This window comes from Pelophylax lessonae (genome assembly GCF_965119305.1).
Source record: "Pelophylax lessonae genome assembly, chromosome: 6".
Lineage (NCBI taxonomy): Eukaryota > Metazoa > Chordata > Amphibia > Anura > Ranidae > Pelophylax > Pelophylax lessonae.
Window position 1 is genome coordinate 252,466,014 of NC_138773.1, and position 14,637 is coordinate 252,480,650.

The 14,637-nt window shown below is 39.0% G+C and overlaps 1 protein-coding gene across 1 annotated transcript in view; it reads left to right on the forward strand.

The window, feature by feature from the left end:
* Positions 1-14,637, forward strand: part of SLC25A12 (solute carrier family 25 member 12) — a 236,588-nt gene that overhangs the window by 157,491 nt on the left and 64,460 nt on the right. Inside the window, exon 13 of the mRNA XM_082260302.1 lies at positions 3,352-3,432. Within this exon, the coding sequence (XP_082116428.1) occupies positions 3,352-3,432 (81 nt within the window). The remainder of the gene's footprint in view (positions 1-3,351; positions 3,433-14,637) is intronic.

A 14,637-nucleotide genomic window follows, 5' to 3' on the forward strand; every position in this document is an offset into this window, starting at 1 on the left:
TTGCACAAAGACTGCAATATTTTTCCCCAGAGATTCACTGGGCCTGAAAAGGGCTAGGAAGCCATGGGTAAATTCAAAATCTGCAAACCTTGGGACCTGTCTCACCACAGATTATAATCATGCAGAGGTGTTGACGCATGGGAGGTTTCGGATGCTTTTTGCAGTTTTTTATTTATATGTGCTATATATTGATGTGCAGACATTACGAAGGGTGTTTTGAAATTAGACATGTACAAGTCTATACCTTACCCAGCAGTGGAGCTATGTAAACTGCTAACTCCTGCTGTATTTACTGTTGGCCAACCTATGCATAATGTGGTTTCAAATTGAATTTGAAATGTGCTACCTTGTGAATTGGGTGCAAAGGATCTCTTTGATCTAAGTTTTCTTTGTTATATAATTATGGAGTGATGATGATGCGGAAAAGCTTAGTTTTTAGTCTTCTAATGAAAAGTCTGTTTTTTTTTTCAAAAGAATTCTACTTACTCCTTCAGTGAGCACTATAAAAAATCACCATGTGTGATGAAAAGGCAAAATCCTGTATAGTACTGTAACTACTTCAAAAGTGTGCAAAACCAAAATATCAGTAACTCAGTAATACATCATATATAATCATAACTCATGATAGAAAACTTCATACACAACATACATCACAATACATGGTAAAGTGTCTGTGACAGAAGAACTGTGGAAAAATCCTGATACTTGGGTATCAAACTATAAGAAGACAACAAGTGATTCAACATATTCATGGCTTTAATGATTGATTAGCGCTGGGTGACATTGGGTGGTTCTGGTCTATACAGGATTTTTAACCCAAAAAGAGTTTTGCACTTAGTGCAAAAGAATGATGCTGCGCTTATATATTCCGGACACAAGGAAAATCTAAAAATGACTACTTCAAAAGTGTGCAAAATCAAAATATCAATTACATTATATGTAATCATAACTCATAATAAAAAACCTAATACACCATATAAAGTGCATCCGGAAACTATTCACATCACTTCAGTTTTTCCACATTTTGTTATGTTCCAGCCTTATTCCAAAATGGATTAAATTCATTATTTTCTTTAAAATTATACAAACAATACCCCATAATGACAACGTGAAATAAGTTTGTTTGAAATCTCTGCAAATTTATGAAAAAATAAAAAAAATCACATGCCTTTGCTTAATACTTTGTTGAAGCACATTTTTATAGCCTCAAGTCTTTTTGATTATGATGCTACAAGCTTGCCACAAATATTTTTGGGCAGTTCTTCCCATTCTTCTTTGCAGGACCTCAAGCATCATCAGGTTGGATGGGGAGCGTTGGTGCACAGCCGTTTTCAGATCTCTCCAGATATGTTCAAGTCTGGGCTCTGGCTGGGCCACTCAAGGATATTCACAAAGTTGTACTGTAGCCACTACTTTGTTATCTTGGCTGTGTGCTTAGGGTTGTTGTCCTTTTGGAAGAGGAACCTTTGCACCTGTCTGAGGTCCAGAGTGCTCTGGAGCAGGTTTTTATCAAGGGTGTCTCTGTACATTGCTACATTCATCTTTCCATTGATCCTGACTAGTATCCCAGTTACTGCTGCTGAAAAAAATCCCCACAACATGATGCTGCTGCCACCATGCTTTATTGTAGTAATTGTATTGGCCAGGTGATGAGCGGTGCCTGGTTACCTCCAGACATGACGCTTGCCATTCAGGCCAAAGAGTTCAATATTTGTTTCATCAGACCAGAGAATTTTGTTTCCCATGATCTGAGAGTCCTTCAGGTGCCTTTTGGCAAACTCCAGGTGGCCTGTCATGTGCCTTTTTCTAAGTAGTGGCTTCCGTCTAGCCACTCTACTAGCCTTGTTGGGGGAGTGCTGTAGAGATGGTTGTTCTTCTGGAAGGTTCTCCTCTCTCCACTGAGACAAACTGGAGCTCTGTCAGAGTAGTGGCCATCAATTTCTTGGTCACCTCCCGGGGTAAGGCTATTTTCCCCCGATCGCTCAGTTTGGCCAGACAGCCCGCTCTAGGAAGAGTCTTGGTGGTTCCAAACTTCTTACTTTTACAGATGGTGAAGGCCACTGTGCTGCAGAAATTTTTCTGTACCCTTCCCTAGATCTTTGCCTCCATGCAATCCTTTCTCGGAGATCTACAGACTTGGACATGGCTTGGTTTGTGCTTTGACATACTCTGTTAACTGTGAGACCATATATAGACAGGTGTGTGCCTTTCCAAAATCATGTCCAATCAACTGAATTTACCACAGGTGGACTCCAATCAAATTGTAGAAACATCTCAAGGATGATCAGTGAAAACAGGATGCACCTGAGCTCAGTTTTGAGAGTCATGGCATAGTCTGTGAATACTTATGTACCTGTGATTTTTTTTTTTTAATTTGCAGAGATTTCAAACTAACGTCTTTCACATTGTCATTATGGGGTATTGTTAGTAAAAATTTGAGGAAAATAATGAATTTAATCCATTTTGGAATAAGGCTGTATGTGGAAATGTGTAAAAAGCGAAGCGCTGTGAATACTTTCTGGATGCACTGTACATCAAAATACACGATAAAGATTCTATTACAGAACTTATAATTGAAGCTTGTGCATGATAAAAGAGTAAGCATTAAAAAAAAAATTACTTTCAAGTCCACTTGTAAAATCTTAAAAACAATGAAAATTCACGTGCCATAGTGCCAAACCTTCTTGAAAGCAAGTGTGCCAGTTCCCTTACCAAACGCTAACGATCACCAAAAACCACACTGTACCATCTACACAATGCAGGGGGCTGGCCCATGGCACCATACTCACAGTTAATATCTCAAGTCTGACAGGTTGAGTTATGCTGGGCATCATTCAACCAAAAAGACTGAGGACACCTAGTAGCAGAAAAGAGGTACTGCAGGGGACCGCTACAGGTGGAAGAGGAGTATTGCAGCCATAACTGTTTTTTTAAAGTTTGGAGATATTTATTTCAAAAAGTGAGCATGGAGCTTGAATTTAAATTGCCAGGAAATTGCAGCAGTTGTATGTAAAAAGTGAAAAAAGTTTGGTATCTCCAGCTTAAAATCTCCCCCAATCCTATCTCTTTCCACATGAGAGGCTACCCACTGCATTTTTTTTATTAGACTAAGATAATACACCCAAGTATGTTTCTTTTCAGGCTGTTGGAGTACACCTGAGGAGCCCATTATGTAGGACTGAAATTGCATCACTAATATGCTTGGTTATAGATTGCATTATAAATTTATTTTGTGTGTGCTAGAAAAGAGCAGCACTGCCAGAAATTGGAAGAAACAAACCGTAGAAAGATAATAAGAAAAGTTTTCCTTTTGTTTATTCTTATGTTACAATGTTCTTTATTTTTATGTAGATGAATGATTTTGTTAGAGACAAGTTTACTCAGCGAGATGGCTCAATTCCGATGCTGGCTGAAATCTTGGCTGGCGGCTGTGTAAGTAACATGTTCAAAGAGTAATTTATGGGGGGGGGGGAACTATTTATTGAGGGGGGGGGGTTTGTATTAATTGACTTTAATGAGTTTGTGCAGAAGGCAATGGTTGTTTATTTTTTAATATGAAAAGGACTTGAACTGTGGAAGCTGTGCCCAAAAAAATACATGCAGAGGGCAAAGGAATAGTCACCAGTATTGCCTGTGATTTTCTTGCAGCGGATTTTTCCCAAATATTGACTTACCAAGCCTTATTCTGTACCATGTCTTTGTGAAGACGGCCATCTTGGTAAAGCAGGGGGGCTTGATCTTTTCATGTCAGGGCTGTCCTCCTTATAACTGGTGATCTGTTGACTGGTGGGGGAATAACTGGTAATCTATTGACTGGTGGGGAATAACTGGTGATCTGTTGACTGGTGGGGGAATAACTGGTGATCTGTTGACTGGTGAGGGAATAACTGGTGATCTGTTGACTGGTGGGGGAATAACTGGTGATCTGTTGACTTGTGAGGGAATAACTGGTGATCTGTTGACTGATGGGGGAATAACTGGTGATCTGTTGACTGATGGGGGAATAACTGGTGATCTGTTGACTGGTGGGGGAATAACTGGTGATCTGTTGACTGGTGAGGGAATAACTGGTGATCTGTTGACTGGTGGGGGAATAACTGGTGATCTGTTGACTTGTGAGGGAATAACTGGTGATCTGTTGACTGGTGGGGGAATAACTGGTGATCTGTTGACTGTTGGGGGAATAACTGGTGATCTGTTGACTGGTGGGGGAATAAAACAGAAGAGGTGGAGGAAGCACTGGTCCACATGGAGCAGAAAAAAGAAGATCCTTACATCTGACAGCTCTATTCAAGAGTCAAACCTGACATTACGTTCTATTTTCTATTTATTGACCGCCATTTTCCTTCTTTTTGTGCTTTACAAATTTGCTGTCTTTTTTTATTATGTTGAATGAAGACTGGTGCACACACAGGACCTTTTCCGGCATATTAATGGCCGCAGGACAGGAATACAAAGGAAATCAAGACACTTTTATGTAAAGCCTTTTCCATCTGAATGCAGATTGAGCTTCAGAGGAAAGGTAGATTTAGACGCATGCCAACATCTACCCTAAAACCCGAACTCTATCCAAACATTTTGATTAATTTTGAATAGCATGGGAAAAGGTTAGAGCCTCTGTCAGAATTTTTAACTCTTCTTCAGCCTACCCCCCCCCCCCCCAAAAAAAAAATGTGATACCTTTTTTATACTGTACACATGAATAAAGTGTAGATAATCTTAACATTCTGTGTTAATAATTTAGAAACCTTGCCTCAGTTACCCAATGACCGTGATTGGGTAAAGCTACAACAACATGGTAGCCTTTAATGTGTAGAAATATGTTTTAAAGGACCAGCAAACCCTATTGTTACATTGTATAAATGAGCTATTAAACCATTCAAAGCTTCCATATCTGCAACAGAAATATTACTTGACATTATATTTTATTTTGCTGTATAGTTTTTCCCCTGTTAAAAGCCATTTTAGAACCAATCCTGAGATCTACAGTGTTCTCACACCTCTGCATTATAATCCAACTATGACATTACTCCATCCACTTCTAACCTGTGTTCCTCATTTCGATTCTCTAGTTCCAGCAATTCCTATTTTCTATTCTGTTTGTGCTTATATTGTAAATGTACCCATTTCATAACAGTCTGCCCAAAACAGGTAAGTAAGAGTCCTCTTGCTCTTTGAGTCTTCTCTTCTTCGTGATGCAGATAGCAGTGCTGACTCTTTGACATCAATGCTGCTTTCTACATTATTACACTGTGAGTGCAGAGCAGCATGGTGATGACCCCTGAAGGGGTGGATCCATGAAGCCCCGCACTCACAGTATATCCTTCGACTACTCAACCTGGGTGAAAAGAAAATACCTATGTTTGAGGGGCCTTTAAAAAAACTTATGGAGCTAGAATCACTACTAGCCAACATTCCAGTCCGACATTGTTCTCTTTAGTGTTGGGCCTAATAATAATAACCATGATAATTGCTTCTTTGGACCATAATGCTAACCAGGGAAGGATCTGATTGGTCAGTGTAGATTTGTGTTGCCGACATTTTGCTCTTTGCCTTCTTGAATAAGCCTGTGCATAATGATGACAATAATCAATTACTAATAACGATGACTCTTAATATATAATGCTAAAATGCAGCACTTTACAGTGCAATGATTACATGCAGATTGTTAATAATATTATTTTCATTTACACAAATCCAGCTTTGCCCCACAAAACATAATAATGCTAAAATAATATATAAATCCACAGATTAAAATAGGCTGCAATTTATTCTGACAATTTATAAATGAAGAGAAATAAAGAAAAATAACACATAACTATTATAGGAAGCGTATAATTTAAACATTTGCCAGACATGGTTATACAGTAGGAATGAGAACAGTTTGTTTGGAAAGCTTCCAAACCATAATAACTGTAAATTTAGTGTTTTGGTTAGAAAGTCCACGGTGCAGTCAATAAAGTCTAAAATATGTTTATATACTAAGCTGCATGCCTGATTTTTTATTTTTTTTCTTTAATTACAAAATCAGGATTGCCCGTGAACTGAAAGACAAACCCCTGGATTCCATAAAAAAATTATATAGTGTTGACTCCCACAGGCTTTTGGTGTGTAGGAAGATTATACAAATGTGTACCTGTCATAAGAAGAAATTATTCTTGCAAGGTCCAGAGTAGATCCAGGTAGCATTCTCTAACCAGATGCAATAATTTCCAGAAAAAAAAGGGATAAAAGGAAGCAGTGGGGAGTCAGGTTTGTGCCCCAGGGTCACTAGCAGGACCTAACTAAAGATAATTAGTGGCATTTGGTTTCCAGCACCTCTTGGCCAGATTGCACTTATTTGATCTTGCACTTTGTCTAATTTATTATTTATTTGCGGTCACTAGTACTTTTTTCTAATTGATTCTTTTCAGCAATTGATTATTTATATCACCACGGTTTATCACACAAGAGTGTGTGAAGTTCTTGCACTGTAGGTGGTTTGATCCGTCTTATTTATTTATTTTATTTCAAATTGATCTGATAGATCAATTTATTCACTAGCACGTAGCACCTTTTATACCATTCTTTGGGTATCAAATTTATTTTTCTATTTTTTCAGTATTTCACATATCTATTTATATATTCACTTGGCACTTTATTGCACAAATTGCACAGGAATTTATGTTTTATTGCATATGTTATTTATGTTTTATTGCATATGTTATCTACCGCTGATTTAAGTATATGGGATATCAATTTTAAGTGATTTGACACTTTTATACTTATATACTGCACAGGCCATACACATTTTTTCTCTTTTACCATACACCACTGTGAGTTCAGTCTATATATTACACTGAATATACATTAATGGTTTATTACGTATGCTATTTATTGCTGATTTAGGTGACTTGACACTTTTATATATGTATACTGCATAGGCTATTTATATATTATTTTCTCTCAGTCTACACATTACACTAATTACAGATTAGTAAATTTGAAACCTTTTTCCCATACACACTGGCAGCGCCAATCACTTCCCCTTCTTTCTACCCATTTTTATTAGACATAGGCTCATCGTATCTAATAATTTAGTGGAGAATTTTGAATTTGAAAATGTCCATTAAATGCTGGACCTCACAATTTTAATGCTTAAACTCCCTGGCGGTATGATTATGTCAGGAATTCTGTACCAAAAGCGGTACAATTTTTTTCATGGAAATTTGGCGTTATGTATTATAGGCCTACAATTCTTAGTAATTACTGACTTAAACCTGACCAAAACAAGACTCTAGTAGACATCCCAGATGTGATAAATTTGAAACACAAACGCATGAATTATAATCTAATCAATAATATAATTTTATTATATAATATATAATATAATATATATATATTATATTATATAATAAAATTATATTATTGATTAGATTATAATCCATGCGTTTTATATATATATGTGTGTGTATATATATATATATATATATATATATGCACACATATATTTTATATATATATATATACGTATATATATATATATATACGTGTGTGTGTGTGTGTATATATATATATACATATATATATATATATATATATGTGTGTGTGTGTGTGTATATATATATGTATGTATATATATATATATATAATATAAATGTGTGTGTTTGTGTTTTGTGCAACGTTCAACGTTTGAATTTCCCTCCCTAGTTCCGCTCCCATGCAGCATTACTGCTGCAGGGAACGGAACTAGGAAGTCATCACACCGACGGAGGACGGACGAGCGGCGGGGATCTCAGGCGGCTGGCGATCACAGTTGGCCAGAAATTGTGTATAATGTTGTGTTTGTTTGCATAAAGTTTTAATTTTTTTTTATCAGAAGACCATAAAGTTTATTTTAGTATATTTTTTTTTCTGAAAAATACACGCTTGATAAACAGCTGCATAAATATTGTGTGACATAAAAAATTGCAACTATCACTATTTTATTCTATAGGACCTCTGCTTTCAGAATATATACTATATATCAGTGATGGTGAACCTTGGCACCCCAGATGTTTTACATAGTTACATAGTAGGTGAGGTTGAATAAAGACCATAGTCCATCCAGTTCAACCTGTGTAGGTGTGTGTGGCCGTAATCATCTCTCATACCCCTGAATGTTTTTCTCCTTGAGATGAATGTCTAAGAGTATTTTGAAAGCCACCATACTTCCCGCAGAAACCACCTCTTGTGGTAGAGAATTCCACAATCTTGTAGCCCTAACAGTAAAGAACCCCCCACGTTGCCTGAGGTTAACATGCTTCTCCTCCAATCGCATTGTATGCCCCCAAGTCCTCATGCAATCCTTTCGACTGAATAGCTTTTTTTCTATGCTGAGATCACCATTGAGATATTTATAAATTGCTATCATGTCCCCTCTCAGGCATCTCTTCTCCAGGGAGAATAAATCAAGCAATTGCAGACGCTCTTCATAATTAAGGTCCTCCAATCCCCTAATTAGTTTAGTTGCCCTTCTCTGGACCTTCTCCAGCTCCAACACATCCCTCCTGAGGACTGGTGGCCAGAACTGGACAGAGTACTCCAGATGTGGTCGGACCAGAGTTTTTTAAAGTGGTAGGATTATAGTCTTATCTCTGGAATACATGCCTTTTTTTATGCATGCTAATATTCTGCCGGCTTTTGGCAGCTGCCGCTTGACATTGCATGCTATTGCTTAATCCAGTGTTTCTCAACTCCGGTCCTCAAGGCACACTAACAGGCCAGATTTTAAGTATTACCTTGGGGAGATGCAGACTAGAATACTGCATTCACTAAGCAGCAAATGATTTCACCTGCAATGTATTTCAGTTTTCTTGCAAACCTGGCCTGTTAGCGTGCCTTGAGGACTGGAGTTGAGAAACACTGGCTTGATCTATCCTCTACCAAGACTCCCAGATCTTTCTCCATTTTTGATTCCCCCAAAGGTCCCCCCCCTAAAGTGTATTGTGCTTTCATGTTTTTAGTCTCCAAGTGCAAAACCTTACACTTCTCCACATTAAACCTCATTTGCCATGTCGTTGCCCACTCCGTTATTTTGTCCAGGTCATTCTGTAGGATATCTGCTTCATGCTGTGCAGTTATTGCCCTGCCCAATTTTGTGTCATCTGCAAAAACTGATATCGAGCTACTGATCCCGACCTTAGTGCTGTTTATGAATAAATTGAACAAGGTTGGTCCCAGGACTGAGCCTTGGGGGACCCCACTTACCACCTTTAGAAACTACATTTCCCATGATGCTCCAAATACACTGCAGAATGCATGAGCATCATGGGAAATGTAGTTCCAAAACATTTGTAGTGCCAAGGTTCACCATCACTGCTATATATAATAGTTTGTTTGGGGGTTTAAAGTAATTTTTAGCACAAACTTGCAGATTGTGTGAAAAATCTAAACATGACCCTAGAAAAAAAGGGGTTAAAGCTAATCCGTGCAAAAACAACTCAAAATAACTGCTAACTGAAAATACTATATCATTTTATTTTGAAAAAACTAGAGATGGCCTATTAACGTAATGCACAATCATCCTCTGTACAATTAGGGGCTTTTAGTTTGTTTCTACTTGTTTATTAAAGCAGCATTAAACCCAAAAGCAAACATTTGTTATATTGCAGCTTACTAATTCTTAGAAGTGATGACTGTATTAGTTTCCTTTTCTTCTATTTTCATCTGGTAATACAGCCAGCAAGTCTATTGTTTTTCACAGCACACTCTCTCCAGCCGAATGGATCAATTCCCATGGATGAGACAAACCACTTAACACTGGCAAGGGGCGATTAAAATTATCTGCTTAATTTATTTATCTAAAATCTTTATCCCAAAAGGAAAAAAAACTTTGCTGTAACTGATTATAACGTGTGAGCGGGAGTTAGGCTTCAATTTGTTAGTGGTTCTAAATATCTAAATTTGCTAATACTTAACACTCCCCCCAGACTGACAATGCTGCTATCTGCTGTGCCCCCTGTGCTTGTTCCTCCAGAGTTGTGTCTCACTAATACTGGAGGTGTGTTAATGGCTAGATATCTAGGTGAAAATAACGGGGAAAAGCCAAAGAAAAGAAAACTGATGCAGCCACCACATCTAATGATTGGTAAGCTGCAATTTAAAGTCAGTTGTTGCTTGTGCGCTTCATCAGAAAATGGACAGTGTGGGTTGGTTTTCTATATTTTGGACTGAGGACTTCCTAAAACAAAGGTTCAAAAGTAAACAATCCCCTCTTCTTGTAACAAAGTATTGTTGGATGTTTGTAACTATTATCACAAAAAGCTGTCATTTGCTGACCAATGGCGTCTGGTTTTTCGATTACATGAAGGAGCGAAGCTATTTCTTGTATGTCACTTCCTTTATTGGAATCATACAAGGGATGTGTCCTTTCTTACGATATGATCTTTAATGACTTCCAGTTGAGTGAAGCTGACATGTTGGGATTTAAAAAAGAAAAAAAAAAGTCTCTCCACACTTGGCATAGAGTTCGGGGCAGGGAGGTTAATGACCCCTGCTGGCTTCTAATTCTGAGACAAATCCCCAGATGGCCTCCGAAGGAGGCTGTTTGTAGTCTCCTATGATTGGATCTGGCAGCCCAGTGCATACCTAGGCCTTCACCTGTCACTGCACAAAGTATGCTTTCAGTTCTATGTGAGAAACGCTGTTGTGAAGAAGTGGGAGCAATCAGTAAGAATAACATGTATCATAGACAGATATAGCAAGGGCTGTGTTCCTGCAGGACAGCGAGGTGCATCTCTGCCGTGTTTGTACAAATCTGCCCATATACAGTGTAACAAATTCTGCACAGTACATCAGGCAGCCTCTCCGTGTCGTATGATTTACTATTATTCTTTATTATACTTTTAAATATATTGGGCATGCAGTACATATTAAAATATTCTTGCTGATATTGCAAAAAGGTTTAATTTCAGGGCTTGAATTAAGATATTTTAGTCAGATTTGAGTATAAGTAATGTCAGTTAAACCAATAATGAATTCATAAGAAATCACATCATAGCGATCTAAACTCAGGTCAGTTAAACGTGCACTGTGTACTGTGTGTCCCTATACAGTATTTGCTCCTGGGATACAAAAATGTCATTGTTTGAGGACCATGTGAGACTATTCAAGTGTAACTCCACTTTTGTTGAGAAAAAAAACATTCCCCTCTGGGTGATCTCTGTACATTACAAGGATTTTAACAAACTTTGTTGCAGATTCCTACCTTTTGTTATTCTGAAGAAATCCCTGTTTGTTCCTCTGTGCTGAGTGGGTCAAATGGGAGTGGTTTCATAATTGTCTGTAAGCTGTGCAGCTGCAGAGCTCTAATGAGGAAATCTGCTGGGTCTGCATCCTGCATCCCATTAGACATGTTCCTATTGGGAGTATCTCACCAAAAATGACATTTTTTATTGCAGGGGATACTAGAAATCTGACTTGTATTTTAGGCAGACTTCTGGGAAAATTTTTGAGCCAATCACACAAGCAGGAAATGATGTTTCTGGGGTGTGGTCAGTACACATTCTGTGTACAGAACAGCTCCAGGTAGCCATATTGCATACAGCTGCAGGAAAGGTAATTTTTAATAACATTCAATTACAATATGATTTGTGTCGCAGTTGTATACACTTTGTTTTTTGTTTTTTATTTGCTATTTTTTCTCCACAAAAGTGGAGTTACCCTTTAAACCTGAACTCAGCTGAATGCAGACCTGTAGTCGATAATACATCCTGAAAGTCCACCTTCTGCAAAAAAAAAAATAATATACTGTGTGTGTGTGTGTGTGTGTGTATATATTATAATATAGTCATGGTAAAAAATAGTAATTGGCAACCCTGCAGTTCTATCTGATAATGCACCAATTTGCCCTTAAATTTGTTGCAATTGCAAATGTTTAGCATATTTATTTATTTTGTTTGTATTGGTATGACACAAAAAAAGTGGAGAAACAAAAAGCCAAATCCAATACATTCCACGCAAAACTCCAAAACTGGACTGGACAAAATTATAGGCACCTGCTCAAAATTGTAAGAAATATTTGCATTCCAAGTTTTGATGCTCTTGTTTTTGTAATTAAACTTACCTGTATCAATTAACAGGTGCTGACAATATAGAAATCACACTGGTAGCCAGTTAAAATGATAAAAGATTGACTCAACCTTTCTGTTGTGTGTCTCTGTGTGCTAAACGGAGCATGGAGAGGAGAAAGAGCAGCAAAGAATTGTCTGGGGATTGAAGAACAAAAATTGTGGAAAAGCATGGACAATCTCAAGTTTACAAGTCCATCTCCATCTCCGGAGATCCTAATGTTCCTGAGTCCACTGTGCACAAAATTATCAAGAAGTTTACAGCCCATGGCACTGTTAATCTCCCTGGACATGGACCAAAGAAAAATGTGATCAAAGATTGCAACGAAATATTGTTCGAATGGTGGATAAAGAACCTCGATCAACTTCCAAAAGTTCAAGCTGACCTTTAGACACGGGGTACAACTGTGTCAGTTCGCACTATACGTCGCCATCTGAATGAAAAGGAATGCTATGTAGGAGACCTGGCTGACAAAGAAACATAAAAAAGCCAGATTGGAGTTTGCCAAAAATTACCTGAGGAAAACAAAATCCTTTTGCAAGAATGTGCTGTGAACAGACTAAACAAAATGACAGCTTTTTGTTAAAGCCCATCATTCTACTATTTACAGAAAAAGAAATGAGGCCTTTAAAGAAAAGAATACAATCCCTAGAGTCAAATATGGCGGAGGTTCACTGATGTTTTGGGGTTGCTTTGCTGTTTCGGGCACTGGATGTCTTGATTGTGTGCATAGCATTCTGAAATCTGAAGACTACCAAAGAATTCTTGGGTGCAATGTAGGCCCCAATGTCAGAAAGTTGTGTCTCTGTCAGAGGTCATGGGTCTTACAGCAGGACAATGACCCAAAGAACATGTAAAAAAATTATTTTTTTTTTCTCAGAGAAAAGGTGCAGGAACTCACCCCCTCCCCTAGGCCACATCTGTCTCTGCCCCCTACCCACTCCTGGGACTGCCACTTGTCTCCACGCCTACACACCTCCTACCATCGCCCCCCTTAAGAGAACAGGTAACCAAGTATAATTTGGGGGCTTTACAGGTAATTTGTATGGAATTTGTATTAAATTTGTAGTAAAATGCACAAAACATTAGTAATATCCTGCACTTACTAATGTCAGCTTAGAGGCACTTCCAGACCATTTCAGCAGGTCCATATCCCACAAAGAGGCAGGCCCAGATCCAGCAAAGAGGCAGGTCCATATCCCGCAAAGAGGCAAGTCCATATCCCACAAAGAGGCAAGTCCATATCCCGCAAAGAGACAGGCCCACATCCCGCAAAGAGGCAGGCCCATATCCCGTAAAGAGGCAGGTCCATATCCCGCAAAGAGGCAAGTCCATATCCCGCAAAGAGGCAAGTCCATATCCCGCAAAGAGGCAAGTCCATATCCCACAAAGAGGCAAGTTCATAATATCCCGCAAAGAGGCAAGTCTATATCCCGCAAAGAGGCAAGTCCATATCCCGCAAAGAGGCAAGTCCATATCCCGCAAAGAGGCGAGTCCATATCCCGCAAAGAGGCAGGCCCAGATCCCACAAAGAGGCAGGACCAGATCCCCAAAAGAGGCAGGCCCAGATCCACAAAAGAGGCAGGCCCAGATCCACAAAAGAGGCAGGCCCAGATCCGCAAAAGAGGCAGGCCCAGATCCGCAAAAGAGGCAGGCCCAGATCCGCAAAAGAGGCAGGCCCAGATCCAGCAAAGAGGCAGGCCCAGATCCAGCAAAGAGGCAGGCCCAGATCCAGCAAAAAGACATGCACAACACAGTCTCAATCAGCAGCATTATCAATTAATTTACCAAAAAAAGGCTGAAAGCTAGTCTCCAAGGAGACATATAGTCAATCTGCTCCGCACCTCTGCTACACAGCGACAGCAACTTTACTGGTATATATGTGCCAAAATGAGCTTCCAGTCTGTAAGGAGAGGCGGATTGGAGTGCAGATCACTCCAGCTTCCGCTCTCTCAGGCTGCAGGCAGAGTCGAGGTGTATCTTTTGCTCACCCGCTCCACTGTATGATCACTCCAGTGCGGCAGCGGGCTTTGCTCCCAGTGCCTCCCACACCTATAGATTTATATAGCTTTTTTCTTTTTTTTTTTTAATGCATCTCTGTGTTTGTTCATCAACATTTCCTCCCCAGGGTTTCAGGTCCTGGTATAGCCCTGCTGCACATCTGTGCATGCACAAGGTTCCTGCACATGCGAGAATACTTGCGGGTATGGAAGTTTCAAACCTTGCATTGTCTACAGTACATCCACTCAATCTAGTGTCTACTACGTATCATTTGTTCTGAACTGGCTTTCTGAAAATGGTGGACCATGTTTGTGCAATGTTTATTGTCACTGCTGTGTGTCACTTCCCCCAGCAGTGCATATGACAGGGTGACAACACAGGAGAAGAATTGGAAGACAGTTGACTTTAGAAAACAAAAAAAAGTCACACAAGTGGCAGTGTCTGTAATTATATCCTGAATGAAACCTCTGAAGTATTATGTGCTGTCGGTTTTCCAAAAAAAACTGGTGCTATCCTGTTTACCTGTACCAAAGAATAGAAAACTTC